The sequence below is a fragment of the Labrus bergylta genome, chromosome 9, assembly GCF_963930695.1.
Source record: "Labrus bergylta chromosome 9, fLabBer1.1, whole genome shotgun sequence".
Classification (NCBI taxonomy): Eukaryota; Metazoa; Chordata; class Actinopteri; order Labriformes; family Labridae; genus Labrus; species Labrus bergylta.
Genome location: NC_089203.1, coordinates 13,661,676 through 13,681,516, shown reverse-complemented (window position 1 = coordinate 13,681,516; position 19,841 = coordinate 13,661,676). Strand labels below are relative to the sequence as shown.

The following is a 19,841-nucleotide window of genomic DNA, read 5'->3' as shown; positions in this document are numbered from 1 at the left end:
ATCGCCAGAGGAAAAAAAAAAAAAAAAAAAAATCCTTACAGTCGCCATGATACAGCAGCGGAAACGAGCGAGAAGTAGCTAGAAAACAAAAGAGAACACGCAGTCGTCCTCGCGATCTGGTATGCTCTTGCAGGTAAAAAAAAAAAAAATTGGAAACCTTCCTCGGAAATCTGAACCATTTCAGTCATTTCGTGGCCGTCTCACGCAGACGTTCAAAAGCGTCGCTAATTTTCCGACTCCTCCAAATAGGAAGTCGAGCAGCCTTCGAATAATTGGGATATGTTAGCTTTAAGCTAGCAAGCTAACTCAAGCTAAACTAAAAAAAAAAAAAAAAAAGAAGCTCACTGTCGCTTGCAATCGCAGCATTTTGTAGCTTTGTAAGCTCCTTTTTGCTCACTTGTTTATCTCGTGTGTCAGGTGTTCACGCCACTAGGGAGCTAGCTAGCTGTAGCTAAGTAATGCGCTGTTTCGAGGCCCGGTGTCAATGCGCAAGTCAGTGCTTTGCTATTATGTAAACAACAATTACATAGCTTCTTTTAAAATCACTTTGTATCTCTAGTGCGAACCAATTTGACACGGTTATAGTTAGCCAGTTGTTAAGTGTCCCTAACTTTGCATTCCCCTTTTTCCATATTGACTGTTAGCATGTGAGCTAGCGTTAGCTATTCAGCGTTTGTTATGTATAGTTTTCAGCCACCTATTTAGGTTAAGCTAGGCTAATTAGCTAGCGCCTGTGTGAAGAAAATAGGCAATATTAGTGATCTATAGCTATTTCTGCTCTTTGTAGACTTATGTTTCAACGCTGACTTATCAAGGATATACACGTTTGTTTTGTAAAAGCCTTGTATTCAAAGATTAACAAGTAGAAATGTTGCAGCACGTTGCAGATTTCAGCGTTGACTATTATGTAACTCATTAAATCACAGCTTTCACATGAAGCCCTTTAAATTGTTAATTGCGTTGCATTATGACCTGTCGGTTTCAGCGTACTACCTTGAAAATACTCTGATTAAAAACGTGTTTTTACTTTTATGGTTGTGTTGAATGTCGTCCACGAACACGTGTACATGCGGTAGCTTCTGAAGGCTTTCCATGTAAATATCATTATCTGTTAATGTCAAGCAGGTGCATCACCTTTCAACTAGTTCACTGTGTTGTAGTGTCAGGTCAATGATTAATTAAGCATACATTTGATGGGAGTATTATGATGTATTCACCCTGGTTATGATTTATATCTAATTATACTTTTTTCTTTCTCTATAGTGTTATAGGAATGCCCAAGGAAAAATATGACCCGCCGGATCCCAGGCGGATGTACACAATTATGTCAACCGAGGAGGCAGCCAACGGGAAGAAGTCATACTGGGCTGAGCTGGAAATCAGCGGTGAGTTTTTACATAGAGATCCAAGTTTCTGGATAACACAGCTCTTTCAAAATTGTGCTTTTCAGTTGCATGTTTTGATGCTGACATAGTGCTTAATCATTTTCAATGGCCTTCCTCTGTCCCTATGACATGACCATTTTTTTTTGTATTTCTATCTTGCAGTCTACATGACAGGCACAGATAGTAGCTGGATCTGAATAAAGGAAGACATTGGCTATAAATTTAGTGCTTCACATTGTTGTCTGGTATTAGGCTGCCAGGATCCTGGATTGTTTCTTACCATCACTTGATCTGCCAAATATTTTCCTATTAATTTACTTAGCCCAGGAAAATGTAATTTGATACTGGGAGATGTCCAGCCCAGTAGGCCTAGAGCCCATGTTGAAATTTCTCCCTGTTTGGTTAGACCACTGTTTAAAATCCCAACAATAAAATGCAATTTATTATCTAAAAAACATCCAACTTGTTGTCTTCTACCTTTTGTTTATTGACTAATGGATTCCTTGGTAATCCCTTTAGCTGAAGGTCACAAACTTGAATTTGCAGACTTTAAGAGAGGTCCATAAAAAATCTTTGCACCTCAGATTTAAAGTGGTAGTCACAATCCTCTTGGCTGATGCAGGATTGTCTATTTGTCAAATACTTGTTCTGAAATTAATATAGTCCTAGAGTTATGTTAATTCATTATTTTCAACATCGTAAAATCGTTAACTCTTATTGACCTATCACACCAATTAGTATACTGAAGCTATTCCTCTGTTTTCAAGGCATTTAAAGTTTGATACTTGGACTTAATTCTCGTGTGTCTGTCCTTCCACTGCTTCTGCAGGCCGAGTAAAGAGTCTCAGCACAGCCCTGTGGTCTCTCACCCACCTCACTGCCCTGCACCTCAGTGACAACTCTTTGTCACGTATCCCGCCAGACATTGCCAAACTACACAACCTGGTATACCTGGATCTCTCATCCAATAAGATCAGGAGCCTGCCGTCAGAGCTCGGTAACATGGTGTCTCTCAGGTGAGGGCTTTAAGAATCCTTTTGTGAGTGGAATGGAAAGAAGTAGCTGTCATGTCATTTAGGTTTGGCAATCACAGATGTACATAGGTGCCACTTAATACATTATACACTGTTAGTTTTTCTTGATCTCATTGGACTTCTTCTGCCATTTGATATGATTTTATAATCTACAAGCCTATCTAATTTAAATGTTTCAGTTAAATGTAAGAAGTTGCCATTAGCATTATGTCAAGAGTTGACAAATACTGGTACGTGTTGTGTTTGAAAGCAAATACATACAGGCTGGTTCTTGATGATCAAATCCCCCTGTATCCTCCGCAGGGAACTGCTTTTAAATAACAACCAGTTGCGGGTTCTGCCATTTGAATTGGGGAAACTGTTTCAGTTACAAACACTGGGGTTGAAAGGTGAGTGCTTTATGAATGATTTCTGTAGCCATTCTAGCCCTGAAATCCCATTGTTCTCTTAGCAGGGATTCAACGTGGCTTGCTTTTCCATTAACAGGAAACCCACTTGCACAAGAAATTATGAGCCTCTACCAGGAACCTGATGGCACGCGGAGACTGCTCAACTACTTGTTAGACAATCTGGCAGGGGCTATCAAGCGCAGTGAGTCCACCTCCACCCCTCTCCAATATTTTAAGACTTGAATCTCATATTGCCCCTCTTTCCCCCTGAGTGATAGGTTCATCTGTTAACACTTAAGATGGGGACATGCATAGCTTATTTGCCCCTAACATTGTTGAAGTCATTGTGTGGCATCTGTGTTCATGTCGTCTTCCATACTGAACCACTTTCTTCCCTTTGCTCAGTACCAACAGAGCAGCCCCCAGCTCGGTCATGGATCTCAATTCAGGAACCAGATCGAGCGCGGGATTCAGGTGAGGACAAGATACACAAAGCATGAACAGACTCATCTATATAATGATATATATGTGGCAGATCGCATAAATATAGTCAGATTATGTATCCACAAGCATTTACTGTCAGACAATTTTTTCTCTCAACTTTTTTTTTTAATGAACATGTTGAACAGTCAAAAGATCGCATACATCAATGTATAAGAGATAATTACAGAAATAAATATATATACATGCTTGTATGATTATATTTATATCAGTTTATCAAAATCAAGATGCTAGAAAGAAGATAGGATATACGCACAATATTTCAGTATTCTTCATTGGTTGCACATTGAACCTGATTCATACTAACAGAACCCACACTGTAGCCTTCATAAGGGACCGCCACCATTGGGAGCATTTCAACTGGTTGCTGGTTTGTTTGTGCAACCTGTCAGATATACAACCAGAACCAGGTCTGCACAATAAATCTATTTTATTGTTATTGCAGTATGAACATTTCCAAGAAACACATTGCAAAAGTCATTTTTGCTTCTAAGAAAACAATATTTTAGTTTTAACAAGCCATGATCTCACTCTGCCTGTGTACATTAACCCTGTGTGTTACGGCCAGGCACTAATGCAATTTTGATACAATCACATGAAGCGCATGCTAGCTCTAAGCTTTCCTCAGATTTATTGGTGCCTAAAAGTGATACTTCATTTAATGAAAACTGAGATCATCATATTGGAGCTGAAGCTATGAAATGATAAGCAACAGTTAGTTTTACTGAAAACACTGCACCTTAAAATATAAACACACCAAAAAGAATTTGTGTTGGAGCTGAACTTTACTCATTTATGGACTTTTGGTGTAAAGGCAAGATAATCAAATCATCATCCAGCTTCCTTGGTGTTTCTAAAACATGTCCCTCTGTCTGTTTCTCCCTGCAGCGCTGTTCTCTGTGATGTGCTACAATGTGCTGTGTGATAAATACGCCACACGACAGTTATATGGCTACTGCCCCTCTTGGGCTCTGAACTGGGAGTACAGGAAGAAATCCATCATGCAGGAGATCCTGGGCTGCAGTGCAGACATCATCAGTTTGCAGGTGAGAAATAGACGTCAAAGCATGTGTTGAAGTTTTTGCAAAAATAGCTTATCCATTTTTTAAAATCTCAATGCAATCATGAAGAGAGTCAGAGATGGGGTTAAAGGTAGCAGGACGTTTTGTTTCATACATGACCCAGTCTGAGCAGCCCTGCACATTGTTATGCAGTTCAATAACCCTTCAATAAATGCTCCCTTTGTGAAGCACTGTGGTCTGTGTTGAGACTGATGTTTTGGTTTTGTCATGGCACTGGAATAGGTCAGAATGTTTTCAGTGTTATATAAGACAGTAATTAATGTACAGTTTACATCTTTTGTAACACTTCGTGATGCTTGTAGGTGTTTGGTGCTCTCATCTTGGTCTGTGTTGTTTGAGTTCTTCAACACAAAGAATTAAAAAAAGTAAAGTAAGCGAGAGGAGATGCATTACACCAGATTTAGGTGATTACCTTAATTCCATCTACAGTCCCTGGACAGGTTAGAAATCTTGAAAAGCACACAAATTCTTCTTCGAAAAATATAGGAAGAATTATTCCCCCAATAAATCGCCTTTTTGGATTACAAGACTGTCAGCCTATCCCGATTTCTATCCTGACGCACGTTTTGTGTTGATAACAGGAAGTTGAAACAGAACAATACTACAACTTCTTCCTGCCTGAGCTTAAGGAGCAGGGATACGAAGGGTTCTTCAGTCCAAAGTCACGAGCCAGGACTATGTCAGAGTCGGACCGCAAGCACGTGGACGGGTGTGCAATTTTCTACAAATCGGAAAAGTATGTATCCAAAATTTAGTTGTTTATTGCCCTGTGGTGTCTGTACCTTGTTGACTTGCATTTAATGGAGTTACATTTTAAAATGTTCTTTTTCCAAATCACAGGTATCACATGCTTGTAGCTCTTAGAACAAAAGGAACAGTACCAACTAAAATAAGACATAATGCATGTCAAATAGACCTGTGAATTTGCATCATTAATTTAAGCAGATTGAGCTTTCTAGAAAATTTAAATCAGTTAAATATTATATTAAATAGGAAAATGATCCTACACAAGATAATCTATATATCGTCTAATTTCCTGTCTGTGATTTGTGTTTATCATGTGTATTCAGCATCTTTTGGATCATTTCTTTCCATTAAGTTGTTGCGTTAGAAGTCTTTCAGTCCAGGTCTTATCTTACTAGAAAAAGTTTCTGTATGTTTGTGGCGTTTGAGGTGGATTGTATATTGTTTTTCTATCAGCTGGATGGAACTATTGCTGACCTACCAAACCAACTCCATTACTTTGCAGATTTGATGGTCTGAGGTTTTTTTTTTTTATAGCGTGCAGATGGTGATACCAGTGCATCTAGTTAACATGTAGATAATGGGGGGCCAGATGCTGTAACATGAAAGGTGTTGATCAACATTGATTCACGTCTGGATCGCAATAATTCATTTCCAAGATTCTGAATCGATTCAAGATTCACGAGTCCACAAATTGATTTTTCAAAACGTATTTTCTAAAGACACAAGTCCATTTTCACCGTTAGGGCTCACACTGGCCATCCGTACCGTGCCCAAGCATGCTTCAACCCTGAAGTCCAGTTCGTTTGGCCAGTGTGACCACTCCGTGCTCAGGCACGGTACACTTCCTTGGCTTTGGCACACTTCATGCACGAGCACAAGCACGCAGGTACACAACGCTAACGGCCTTCATTATCGAGAAATCCAGAGTTTCATGTCTGTATCCGACTAAAATGAAACAATATAAGCCACAAAGTAGCTGTCATGTTCTCTGCGTTGTTCTCCGATGTGCGGCCGCGGACTCGCCCAAGCATCTATTTTATTTTTTAATTTATTTATGGCTGTATCTGAATTAAAATAAGCTGAAAAGTAGCTGTCATGTTCTCTGTGTTGTTCTCCGATGTGCAGACACGGACTCGGCTGCGCGTCTCTCAATTTTTTTTTTTTTTTCCTGGACTCCGCCTTTTTGTAAACATAAACAACATAACATAAAGCATGCATGTGTTGTATAACGACGTTAAGTGCAAGATGCTTGAGTGGCAGATGGCCCGTGTGACCGCGCCCTTAGCCAGTTACAGCATGGTATACCTGCTGCTGGCATTTTCCTTCGTGCACCCTCTCAACCTTCCTTGTTACTCTGATTCAGCAGGGGGCGTGTTAGCTCTCAATGTTGGCAATGTTATGGCTGTGTCCGACATAAGTTACATACTGAGTGTGAAGCAGTAAGACATTCAGCCCATTATCTTTTCATTGAAGACACGCATTGGAGAGCATTTTGGATTCTATAGTCTCCTGGGCAAGACGAAGCTTGACCCAACGTATTTAATATGCAGTTTCTGCAAAATGAAAGTGAAGCACTTCAGGATGACTCAAATCCAAGCTCACTTTATATGCAACCAGCAGGAGTTACAATAACCGTAACAATTGACAACAACATCTGAATGATGCACACAGCATCACTTTATTGATCTGCCAGCCAATTCTGAACAGACAATAAGAATAACGAAATCCATAGCCTGTTTCATTTCAACCTACCTGCTCTCCTACAGCTGTGTCAAAACTTCAGATTGGATTCCGAAGTTTCTGCTAAATACTCACACCCACTCAAGCCCACAGCTTTTTATTAATATTAAAGTATTTTGAATGTTGAGGTTGGGTTGGGAACTCTCTCCAGATACACTTTTTAAGATTTGGTTGAAAATGTCTTTAGGTTATTAATGTCTACAGACATTAATAACTCATGTGCTCTGAAAAAGGAACAAAGAAAATCTGTCATATGTAGCAGTTATAAGCCTGTAAAAACTTTGACCAATGTCTGCACGAGGTACCAATTTGATGAACCAATCACATCTCCTTGTCTCCCTGCTTGTTCTCTACCCCTAGCGGGCATTAGCCCACACTCGAAGCGCATCACCGATGACAGAGTTTATACTGTGTATACTGTAGTAAAATAGTCGGGTTTTATTTTGACGTATTATGATAAATATGAGATACCGCCGCCTGCTGGCATAGATAGTTATTTTTATCTCAAGCATGCGCAGAACGTATGTGGTGATTTGCCGTCGGCTGTAGTCTTTGCGGGGTGTTCTAGTTGCAACTTTTTGGCGAAGACAAAAGGCGACATGAGGAGACGCCACTGGCGGCCTTCGTCACCTCTAGTTCTTTACCGTCTTCGCGATGTGTCTGGGCCTTTAGTGCTCATTGATAGTTGGCCAAGTTGTGCCAGAAAATCCCACTGCTTCTTCAGGATTCACACCCTGAACATTATTTTCACGCTTGACTCCAAACTGAGAAACTGTTGATTGTCACTGACATCTATATAGTTTATGGTTTAGGTAATGAGTGTTGATGTTTACAGAAATCTTAACGTTAGACTTTGTTGAGACAACAGTTAATTTCACATTAAAGGTGAAAGACCTGAGTGTTTGATGCTAAAGAGTGGAGGGCTGATTATTGTAAGGACCTCATGATATTATATGTATTACCATACTTAGTACTGCATTACTCTGCATGATTTACTGAACATTTAAAGTAGAGCTGAGAAAAAGGCTTGTGTAAAAAAAGACTTCAATTCAAAATGTCTGATACAATTAACTAAAACAGTGTTTTCACAACACCATCATTTAAAACTTGAATATGAAACATGTCAAATTAAGCTAAATCAATACATGGTTGATACCTCAGGAAACAAATGTATAAGCCTTTGGCCCACAAAATAGTGAACTCTCTAGTTTTTCATTACCAGCCTACACACAATGCTGCTTCAAAAACAGTCACTGAACACATGCACATTGTTTTCAGTAACACAAGACAACATGAGGAGGATTTCCCCTAAAGTTCTGTTGAAGACCCGTTATGTTTCATCTGCATACACCATGGCCTCTCTGTATCTTTTGAGGTTTCTCATCATGTTGCCACGTTTGGGACATTTCTATGTCAGTCATAGTGCAGAGGTGTAGAGAACTCAGCAATCACTACACAGGTTGAGACTGAATCAAAACATAGTGATGGGGTGACATTGCTGCCTCTCTCCTGAGTCAGTCTGTAACTTATGCATCTTAATGAGAAGCCAAAAGAACTTTGCAAATATATTTTATTTCCAACCTATAATTTCTGTGACTAGCTAAAGGATTGACGGTAGGGCTGGGAATCTTTGGTTGTCTCATTGGTCAAGATTAGTTCAGAATCGATTTTCAATTCAAAACGATTCTGGATTTTTTAAAAATTAGTACATACTTCAGGATTTACTCCAGTCATCTGTGAGCTAATAAAGGTGGTGTGGTATTGCATGAAAGTGTAAGTGTAATTTTCATTATTTTAAAAGGTTTTATATTGATTGCAATAATATAAAAAGGCAAATGTTAAGACCAAAGGTAACATTTATTATGCTCAACTTGCAAAAACATTTTGTATTTCTCAATTCTCACTCAGTCAGTGGTTTTAAGAATAACAAGTTATGTAAAAAAAACCTAAAATGGTATTGCATAAATTCAAATTGGCAGACTTAGGCTAGCTGCCATTATTTCTTAGAAACTTGCTATTTTAGAGTGAAACACCTCGTTCCCGTTAATGGAGGTGTGGCTTTCATACATTAATCTAGTTTGCAAAACACGAGATTCGAGCTGCCAGGTATCCATGATGTAGTGAGCGGTGAATGTGACGAAGGGCTGGGTTGCTCTTGATGTCCATGCATTGCAGGTAAGAGCTACCTTGGTGGCTTTAGTCAAAGCCTCTGCAACTTCTGTCTTAGTCTCTTTGTAAAGCTGTGGTACCATTGTTTCAGAAAAAAACGTACGGGATGGTATAGCGTACTTCGGCTCCACTGTGTTAATCATAAATCTAAATCCTTCATTTTGGACCACGCTGTAGGGGCGCAGGTCCTTTTGAGATGAAACAGGCGATGGATTTCGTGATTCTTTTTGCCCGTTCAAAGTTTGCTAAAGAAGTGCAGTGTGGGTAGCTCTGCTGTTGGTGTTGGTCCCCGCTGTTCCTCTTTCAACTCGGGGTGATGGCGTATGATGTGAGAGCGGGCGTCCGTCGTGTTTCCGAAGTATTTTACTTTCATTTAGCAAAACCTGCATATTGAATAAATCCTGTCCAGCTCAGTCTTCCCCGGGAGGTTGTAAAGTCCAAAGTGTGCCCAAACACCTGCCTTCAATGACGACATGACTGGCTGAATTTCTCGCTGCTCCATTCTGAGCCTTAACAGTGTTTAGCCGTGGTAGCTTGCTCTATTGAAGCTGCGTAGTGCTATGGCAAGACAGAAGGTGTTTGAAAAAAAATCTATCTTTTGAAATTATGAATCGATTTAAAATCGCTGAGGACAAGAATCTCGATTTTTACATGAATCAATTTTTTTGTCCCACCTCTAATTGACAGGCTGGTTCATTAGTTCTTGAGAGCCCGACTGTTGTGAAACAATCTTATTTCTTCCCTTTGCATCTTTATTTACGCTGGCTTCACTTAACCTGCTGCTAAAACTACAAGTTTGAAACTGTAAAAAATCTGAAAACATGGAGTCAGAAAGAAGGAGGCTCAGCAGCCTCTGTAGCTGTTCACTTCTCTGCTAGAGGTCAGCAGCCGGAGGAGACATCAGCTGCTACTAGCGTAACATAGAGATGTTACAGTGTCGATAAGAGAGGCTTAGGTTTCGCTCAATGAATGGGAAAATATGTATAGCCTCAAATATAAAGGATCCAATTGTGACTGCTAATTGCCTTTATCATTGGTAATGTCACACTCTTCAGACTCTTGATGATGTACAGTTAATCCATTAAGTAACACTATATATACACAGTGTGTGTCTATATATATATATATGTATATATAAGTAATACATTTTAATCACTTCAAACATCTAATATGCAAAGTAACTCTACAGGAACATAGGTACAAATCTGTACTTGTGTTTTCCTTATTGTAGAAGGTTATCAGTTAAAGTAGTTTTTGTCTAAAACTTTAATTATGAGAAACATTTTTCAGTGTTTTAAATACATCAGCATGAAAAGTGATATGAGGCTTAGGCATCATCCAAAGAGCAGTAGGGAATCAAGCTATTCCTGTAGTGCACAGGCAGAGGAATCATCATTGTTTTAGGTGGATACTATTACTCGTAAAAAAAAAAAAAAAAACATGAAATAGTCAATAAGTCTATTCACATCTTTTTGTCATTTTACTGTGGAGCCATGTCATTGCTGTTATTTGGTGTTTAGAGACATGTCTGTCCAATTTAAGGTAGAAGGGGGAAGCAATCTTTATTTCCCTGTGTTTGCATTGAAATCATGTTTGCACAATGTTCTGTTTCTTCTGATTTTACGTTGTTAGGTTTTACCTTATTGACCATGTTTAGTTTGTATGTTTTGATTTGCCATGCTGCATTTTCTGATGTGATTACTGATGTTGAGCTCTGTCTGTGTCCTTCTGTTTATCTCCAGGTTCAGCGCAGTGCAGAAGCACACAGTGGAGTTCAACCAGCTGGCCATGGCTAACTCCGAGGGCTCCGAGGCTATGCTGAACAGGGTTATGACAAAAGACAACATCGGGGTGGCCACACTGCTTGAGGTCCGCAAAGAGATGATGGAGGCCTCCTGTGAGTAGAAAACACATACTGATCTTTAATATTCTTCATATTAGGGTGTCTGGCTTTTCTTGTTCAGCTGTGTTTTTCTCTTCAGATCTTTTTATCCTGCTAATCCTAAATTGATTTATGCCTGAATCCAACTGTGAAGCCGGATTAACAGGACGGGATAGTTATTGGTGTGACTGATCTTATAGCAGGGTACTCATGTCCATTTTAATAACTCCTTTTTTCACTTCTTCCTGATAACCGTTACCCTCCTTCCAGCTGGAAAGTCCCTCCATGGCATGGAGAAACAGCTGCTCCTGGTAGCCAATGCCCATATGCACTGGGACCCTGAGTACTCTGACGTCAAGCTGGTGCAGACGATGATGTTCCTGTCAGAGGTGAAGAACATCGTGGACAAGGCAACACGCAGCCTCAAGTTGTCATCGGTCTCTGGTGAGACCAACGCCATTCCACTGGTGCTGTGCGCTGACCTCAACTCTTTACCTGACTCTGGTAAGTGAGAAGAGCTGATGGACCACCAAGAGTCAGTCTCTAAAGAAATGGGCGTGCACTGAAGATGCTAAAACCTTATAATTGTAGTGCCATACAATATGTGAGTAGAGAACAGGAGGAGCAACACGTTTCATCATAACCTGGACAAATCAACTTTGCTTGGTCACTTTAATGTCATCACTCATTTTTAACAATGTTTAAAGATATGTTTAGTGTCCATGACGAGTCCAGTTATAGTAACTTCTGATTAGATGAAAGCTTGCAGTCCTGTGCTGTCTGCAGGGCCTAAAGTACTCCCGCACCGTGCCAGATCTCCGACGTGAGTGGAAAAACAAAAATAGAACAAAAATAAATGCATGTGGGAATTTGTTGTGACTGCGCTTGATGAAGTTCGGCTCACTTGAGTTCACCTATGTCAGTAATGCAGCTCTTGTTCTCAACCCAACACACGTTACTAGCCGATCAGAAACAGTAGGGCAGGTTTTGGCAACACTCGAGCTGGGGGATCTAGCGATGTAGCACGTTATGCGAGGCGCGCCGTCTAGGTATGTTTTCCGCCCATATGATCGGCATTGAAGACCATTTAACTAGTAGGTTATCGATCTCCGTCTTTGTCACAGGTCTTTATACTCTGCAGGGGACCAGAGAGATGTCCACTGCACTGTTAGGTCTTTGAATGCAAAACACAAAACTACAAACGATGTATTTTCCCGTTTTCAGAAATTAATCAAATTCTAGAGTATGTTTAAATGTTTGTTATCTAACTAGTATGTAAACAAACCAAAATAATGTCACACTAAATACTAAATTATAAATCAGCTATACATAGACTAGTTGTATAAAAGAAATTGTTTCTGCAGGGCTGGAATAGTGCAAAAACACTACAACTCTCCAGTCCACATGTTTATAAAAGTATTCAAATAAATGCATTCTTTATTGTATGAAGAAAAAAAGATTGGATCATAACTATAAAGTTTTGCAGAAAACGCACACATTGGTGAATAAAAACTGATCACAATGCAGGAAAATAAAAGTGCGGTGCTCAAAAGGGGCCTCACCTGTTGTATTAAACAGCAAATCATTTACCCCTGCTTTCACTATTTTGATCAGTGCGCCGCTTGAGTGTTTTGCAGTGATATTGGAAAGAGGGTGATCTCTTTGAGAAGGGTGATTGTATGACTGTTTTGTGTCACAGCTTCGGATAGTACTAACCAACAATATAGAAAATATCTGCAGTACAATTGGCAGTATGTATGCTAACAGAAGGAACAGTCTGGGCCTCTTGACTTTTTCCCTGATTCTCATGAGGACACCTGTCATCTCTCCGCTCTGTCCAGGTGTTGTGGAGTACCTCAGTTCAGGTGGAGTGGACTGCACCCACAAGGACTTCAAGGAGCTTCGATACAGTGACAGTCTGACCAAATTCAACTGCAATGGCAAGAGCAGCACGTCCAACGGCAGGATTACCCACGGCTTCAAGCTAAAGACCGCCTATGAGAATGGCCTGATGCCTTACACCAACTACACCTTTGACTTTAAGGTGATTGGACTGACAGTAGAAGTTCATGATGTTGTTGGTTAAAAATGTGCTTCTAGTACACATTCTAAGTAAATGAAGCAATACCTATCTTATACATTACTGTTTAGTTGACCCCCCTCTTCTTCTCTCCCCAGGGTGTCATCGACTACATTTTCTACTCGAAGCCTCACCTGAACGTGCTGGGTATCTTGGGCCCCCTGGACCCCCACTGGCTTGTAGAGAACAATGTCAGCGGCTGCCCACATCCCCACATCCCCTCCGACCACTTCTCCCTCTTCGCCCAGCTGGAGCTGCTCCTGCCCAATTTGCCCCCCCAGGTCAATGGGCTCCATCTGCCTGCACGCAGGTAGTGAGTCCCTGCCGCACCACCAGGGGGAGCTGCCACCACAGCCACCCCTTTTTTTTCAGCCGCCCTCCTCCCTCCCACTACCAGCTCTTCCTTCCACCACAGAGGAGGAGGAAGACAAAAAAACACAACCTGTAAAATATATTCGTACAGTGAGGTCTGGCCGACAGGGATTTCGTAAAATGTTATAGATATTCTATATTTTTTTCTTTTTTCTTTCTCTGTTTTTCTTTTTGTTCTTTTTTAACTGCTCAATTCAGTCCTGTTTGTGTATCATATTTTGTGTTTTGGACTCCCTTTTTCCTCCTGAATTCCACCCACCTACCCACTTTGCTTCTGTCTTTCAAACTAGAGGGGATGGTAGCTCATTCAGATTTGTCACATGGGGCGCTGTTTGGTTTTTAAGAGCAACAAGGAAACCTAAAAGTGTCTGAGAGGATGATATTGACCAGAAAAGCTGATAGTCTGCCTGTCTGTCTGTCCTGTATAAATCTGAAACCAGCAAAGACAGCAGACTTGTCAGTCTAAGACCTCCATCATTGGCTTTTGCATGTTTTCTCCGGTACTCTCTCAGTGGTTATATGATACAAACATTTGTTGTTGTTGGGTTAGAGCAGCTTTAGCTGGTAGTTAAACATCCCCGGAGGTGGATGTAGCGCAGCTCGCACGAGGTGAGATATCCTGCTGTCATTCAGTGGTGCTGAGGCCTTTTGTGTGGTCATGGCCTCCCATGGTGCTACAAGATAGTCTTCACCTCTGACCCTGATCCCTGCTGCATCAGCTACCAAACCCACAGATGCCTCAAAAACCAGACGTCCAAGGACTACACTTGTCTGGTTTTTACATCGGCGGTGTTCAGTGTGAAATTTGTGTAGGAAGGATATGTGAGAAACTGAGAGCAGCTACCATCCTGTTTGCAGACTGTTTTCACCCCAGCTTGTATAGATGTTAGGCTAGTCTTGTGCTTAGGAGCTCACCGTTTTTTGGTCGAGGGTACAGGGGATTTGGGCTGATGGGCAAAGCGTTGAGGGGTTTTCACGAATCTTTTCTTTGTCTTGATTGCTTTTATAGGCAGAGAGAGCGAGTCATTGCTGATACACAGGAGTAAAAAACCAGCATTCCTCTCACTGTCTGGAGTTGCCATCTGACTCCACACATGCAAGCTTACACACAGACACAGACACACACACACACACACACACAGACACACACACACACACAGACACAGACACAGGTAATTTTGCAGGCAGATCTGTAGCACTGTCTCTTGAGGCCAGTAGTGACTTTCCCCAGCCATAAAATCCATACACGAAAAGCAGTGGTTTTTTTCACAAGTGTTTGTACAGAATAGAAATCTAGACTCAGTCTTTACATGATTGTATATGAACCACAAAAGACCTGTTTTCTGGCGTTTTTTGTACTAAGAGTAAATTATGATCAGATTTGAAAAAAAAAAGCAGATTGTATTGTAAACTATGGCTAAATTTTTATCCAGTTAATGTTAAGATGAATTGATATTACCAGCTTGTACAAAAGACGTAAGAAGAGGTTGTTCAAGGCGTTCGCTGTCACTACTTTGCACTCCCTTGAGGTTAACTGTAATTAATGTATCAGTATTGTTTTGTTCTCTCTCCCCCCCCCCCCCCCCACCCCACACTTCTCTCTGCTGTTGGTTTTGATTTGCCGGCACATTGCTGCAATTGTAAATAGACACTTGAGTAAACTTCTGCCTGTTGCTTCCCATTAACAAAGCCATTGATCCACACTGCTGCCATCAGTCCCGACAATAAGAACCCTCCAGTGATTCCACATCTGTTCATGTATAGATCTCACACTCACTCCCATTAGTGACGCGTGACCGATACAAAATCCCACCTGTATAACTAAACATTGTGCCTCACTGTAGCAGTTGTCGTTGTCTTGCACTATTTTACATTTGACGAACGCCTGAACAACCTTTTCTGCTTTTATTTTTAAATACTGTTGAGACATTTGTGAAGATTTTATGTCCTTTTATTGGTTTTTGTTAATGTTGATTTCCTTTTTTATGAGCTGTGACAATGTTATGACGATGTGTATATCCTTCCTATTCATCAAGCTCTCTAGTAATCAGGTATGCTATCTTCACCCATCCTCTCTCTTCCCCTCAAAGAACACGGAGTAGGATGTCTAATCTTTATTCAATCCACTCTTCCTGTATTGTTTTGATCCCTCTTTGTACCTTAGCACAGCTCCATGCCCAGATCCCCCCCAAAATTCGCAGCCCCCTTGGCTCCTTCCCTGGCCCTGAATTTTAAATCACCTTAAGCCTGTCTGTCACCCCACACCCCCACCCCCCCACCCCTGAACCGCCCAACCTCAGACTTTGTTGACCCCCTTTTCTTACTCAAACTGTGTCCTTTAAACCCTTTTGCTCAACCACTTTGTATAGTTCTTAACCCCTCGTCATTGCAGCTATAGTGCCATCTGTGGACCCCCTACCTCTGTATGGGAAAGGTGGAGGGCCCACTTAGCTCTGCTTTGAGATGAAGGGGGGAGGAGGGGCAGTTAGCTCAGCTATTTCTCTCTCTCTGGAAAACCGGACAAACACATCCCAAACAAACAAGCAAAGTCTATCAGTGGTTAGCCGATTGTTTCCACAGCAATGCTTTTACACAGCTACGACGGATCATGAGCACTTATTAAATTCAGATGCAGCTCCCCTCACTCCTTGTTTCATCTTGTTAGCAAACAAAGATCTCATTACTCTAATGTATATGTTGAAAATGAAATTTTAAAAGCAAGAGGGAGGCAAGAAAATAGGAAGTGTAAGTTAAGACCTCAGAACAACGTCTCTTGTCCCGTTTCTTTCCCCCTTCATGTTTTTTAACCTTTTTTTTTTTTCTTTGTTTTCCAATGGAAACCAATGTGTCCAGTTTGATTTATTTTTTTCTGAATGGCATTAGTAATGTAGTAGATTTAAAGGCTAGCTTTTTTTGTAAAGTGTGAATAAAAGATGTATCTCATGTTTCCTTTCTAAAAAGATATTGAATTGTGTTGTTGATGTGTAAATCATGAATTCTATGACGGTGTTCTGTTTGCTGCTTTGTTTAGACTTTTACGCCGATATATTTCTTTCCCCATATACTCCCCATCACAAAACCAAATCCTCTGTAGAAACCATGAGACATTGTCTTGATGAGTTGAATGTTCCTGATGATGTCTCGTAGAATGAAGGATTGAGCGCTTATTGGAGGAAGAACAACCTGTATCATTGGTATCAGTAAAAACTTTCAGCACAGGGATATTCAGTTTTTGTTTTCTTTTTTGTTTTTTGTTGACTTCTCAGCTTTATGTTGGATGTTGGCACTAGCTGGAGAGTGCTGGTTCCTGTAGGTTAGGGCAGCAGAGCTGTCTTACTCATGGCTGCAGTTCAGTTCTAGAGAAAACTGTTCTGACCGGTGTAAAAACGTGTTTGTAAGACTAAGCTAACCACCTGCCGCTGTTTACTTTACTGGTCCTGTGACGATTTTGAGTACTACTAGTCCATCTTTCTATTTTTGTGCATCACAGTGAAAGTAAAATCGATTACACTAGCTAGCTACTGTTGATAGTCACTGATTCGACTCTATTCAGTCGCCCCTCCCCTTCTCATCCCTCTCCCTTGTTAAACTTCAGACTATGGCTTCAGACTGAGAATCTGGCGAATCACACGGCCGAGTTATGTCACCTTGTGAGCCTCGGCGAGTGATCACGTTGTTATCTTTGTACTTTTCAACTGTTGCATTGTGTTTCATAGTTGGCTTGTTAGGCGTAGGACGATTTCCCAGGCTGCATCTCTTTGTAATGGTGCACACCAAAGCTGCTTGTAGTTGGGTTCTCTGTTGTAGAGCGACTTCTTTTCAACCACCACCCCAATCATAGTCTTCATGAAATGTTAGGGCTGCTAAGGAAAGCACGGTACTTTTGTCCTTTTCCTTGAATCTCACAAACACCTTATATCCATATTCCTGTTGGTTTCATTTTTGAATGCATCCTTTTTCCCCCAAAACACTTGGCAATAATACCCAGAAACATTCAGACACATTCAGAATGGGGTTTTTTAAAAAATATTTTACCTGGAGATAAAACAATGTAGCTATTACATCTTAAGATCTGTGGTTGTATTCTTTGTTTTGTTCTTGAACTCAACATCTTCAACCTTCTAGACCCCAAAAACCCCTTTATAGAACCATCCTGTCTTTTATCATCCATCTTGTATATTTCTCATCCACCCCTGCCGATCTAGTGTTAGTTGTTCAATGATCAGGATTGTCTTTCTGTAGTCAGCTGAGTACATATATTGATCTGTGTCACTGTGTTTATGCACTGGACCAATTATTGTTTACCATTCATGAAATACCAGCAAAAAAAAAAAAAAAGAGAAGAATAACGACAAAACACTTGCACAATGTTGTAGAATGTCCATTAACCAAGGTGAGAAATCAAGGCAGCTGTTTTCAAATCAACACATACTGTTTTAAAAAGAAACTGAATGGTAAACAATGCTTTCTGTTCTACCCCTTAGCCGTCCTCTTGATTCTCTTTGGACTAGTTTTGTTTCTTTTGATTTTACTTCTTCCGTTTGACTACAGGTTCTGCTTGTTTCCTTTACACCTACCTATGTATTTTCCTACTTCTGGTTGAAAAATAAATTCTATATTATCTGTTTCAAGCTGTGTCACCTTTTATTCTTTGCAATGGATATTGAAAATAAATTCTATATCTGTTGTCCTTGTATTGTCTCCTTTGCTTCCTCGTCAAATTCTTTCCTCTCTCTTTATTTTACACATTGTGATGTTTATGTTTTTGTTTTCTCCCCTCTCCTTGGCCCAGTGACCTTAATAACCTTTCAAAATGGACCAAACAAGAAGACTACTATGTTGCAAACCCTCCTAAATTTTACACTTCTCCCACTATAACAGCAGTGTTAAGTGATTTTAGAGATTCATGTGTCCAACAGCTGGTGGAGGATGGATTATGATGTCCAATGAAGTGCAAGCTTGCAGCCTAATCGAATCAAACAGCAGTTCAATGAGCCGATGTGAATATTTGTGTGTGTTTGGTAGCAATTAAAACCTTGGTACACTAGTGAGTGACAGACTGATGTGTTGAAGAAGCCATCTTGGTTAAAATCTCTATCAGCAAGTACACTCCCACTGAAGTGTCCTTAAACAAGACACCAAAGTGTAATCCGCACCCTTGAGCCAAGTCTTACCTTTGCTTTTCCTCCAGGATGACAAATGAAAAGTGGATATCCCATCAGGGATCAATAAAGCCTAACATTAACATTTAATACCTAAAATAGCCTGAGGATTACCTTAGTGTGTTCTTATTTGTAGACACACGGTGGAGCCAGAGGATCATCTCTGAACAGGCTCTGAAAACTAATCCGACCATGTCATGTAATAAAGGAGTTACGATGCCAGGTCTGAATGGTCCTCTGATGGCTCATAACATCAGCTGGAGTGAATTTAAAGGGAGCGGGAACAGTGTGAGACAGGAAGTTTAACTGCAGACTTTAGTGCAAAGCACTGCAGGAGCTAAATAATTATCCTCTGAGATTATTTTTTCAAACAGCAGTAAAGTGGAAAGGATATATAATGATGTAACATGTACGTTAGTGTTTTTTATGTCTAACAAATAGAGTATAAATATTATACTTATTATTGTCACACGTTTTCTAGATTTACTTTGTTCTCTACATCCAGTGTAGTTGCTACAGTATAACTCATATATTAATGTATGATAAGGTTGTCAGATAGTTTAGTGGTTGTATCCCGCTCCCCATGTAAAGGCTATAGTCCTCCAAGCCTGCGGCCGGGGTAAAACTTCGATCCTCTGTACATCATTCCCCACTCTGCCATCTTGGTTTTACCTACTCCTCTCTGCAATAAAGGCCTATAAAGCGCCCCCCTCAAAAAAACAATCTTCCAAACAATGTGTAATTAATGTCAATCAATCAATCATTATTTGTATAGCGCCAATTCATTACGAATGTTATCTTGAGACGATTTACAAAAGAGCAGACAAAATACCTTACTGAAGGTGTAAATTTGTTTCTTTTTTACAGTAAATAGGGCAGCAACTTCTTACATAATGGTCATTTGAGAACAAGACATCAACATTGTACTAATCTATTTTCTAGGCTTTTGTATTTTTTAAAAGGTGATTTTTGAACTCGGGAGGGATGATCAATAACAAAAAAGATCAGATCAAAATCAAGGTCAAGGTAAACTTTATTAACCCCGAGGGGCAATTTGCTTTACATCATTCGATAATATCAGAAAGTTTGCCTTGTCTGACTCAAGTGACAGACTTTCCAACAACTCTAGAATCAAGCAGCCTTTAGTCAATGTGGTATTTGTTGAGGTCTGTTTGTTGTGTTGGTGAATGTTACAAAGTAAGTAGCCAAATGTTCAGCAGGATTTACTGGTTGCGGAACAAATTGCTGCAACCGTGTTCATGAAGTTAGCACCGACTTATTAACAGACTTTCGGGGAT

General features: G+C 40.3%; 1 protein-coding gene across 1 annotated transcript; it reads left to right on the top strand.

Moving 5' to 3' along the window:
* The first annotated feature begins 6 nt into the window (after window positions 1-6).
* cnot6a (CCR4-NOT transcription complex, subunit 6a) lies at window positions 7-18,012 on the top strand. The gene is made up of 12 exons (XM_020645291.3): window positions 7-133; window positions 1,264-1,385; window positions 2,215-2,401; window positions 2,723-2,808; window positions 2,906-3,010; window positions 3,214-3,282; window positions 4,198-4,355; window positions 4,973-5,127; window positions 10,790-10,944; window positions 11,200-11,433; window positions 12,771-12,973; window positions 13,108-18,012. The coding sequence occupies exons 2-12, from the start codon at window positions 1,274-1,276 to the stop codon at window positions 13,321-13,323; spliced, it is 1,680 nt and encodes a 559-aa protein (XP_020500947.1). The 5' UTR covers window positions 7-133; window positions 1,264-1,273; the 3' UTR covers window positions 13,324-18,012.
* Window positions 18,013-19,841: the final 1,829 nt, after the last annotated feature.

What these genes read in the sequence shown, in the direction of transcription:
- cnot6a (XM_020645291.3), top strand. Translation starts at nt 1,274, where the DNA reads ATGCCCAAGGAAAAATATGACCCGCCGGATCCCAGGCGGATGTACACA. An exon ending in GGCTGAGCTGGAAATCAGCG is followed by an intron (nt 1,386 to 2,214) that starts GTGAGTTTTTAC and finishes CTGCTTCTGCAG; the next exon opens with GCCGAGTAAAGAGTCTCAGC. An exon ending in ACTACACCTTTGACTTTAAG is followed by an intron (nt 12,974 to 13,107) that starts GTGATTGGACTG and finishes TTCTCTCCCCAG; the next exon opens with GGTGTCATCGACTACATTTT.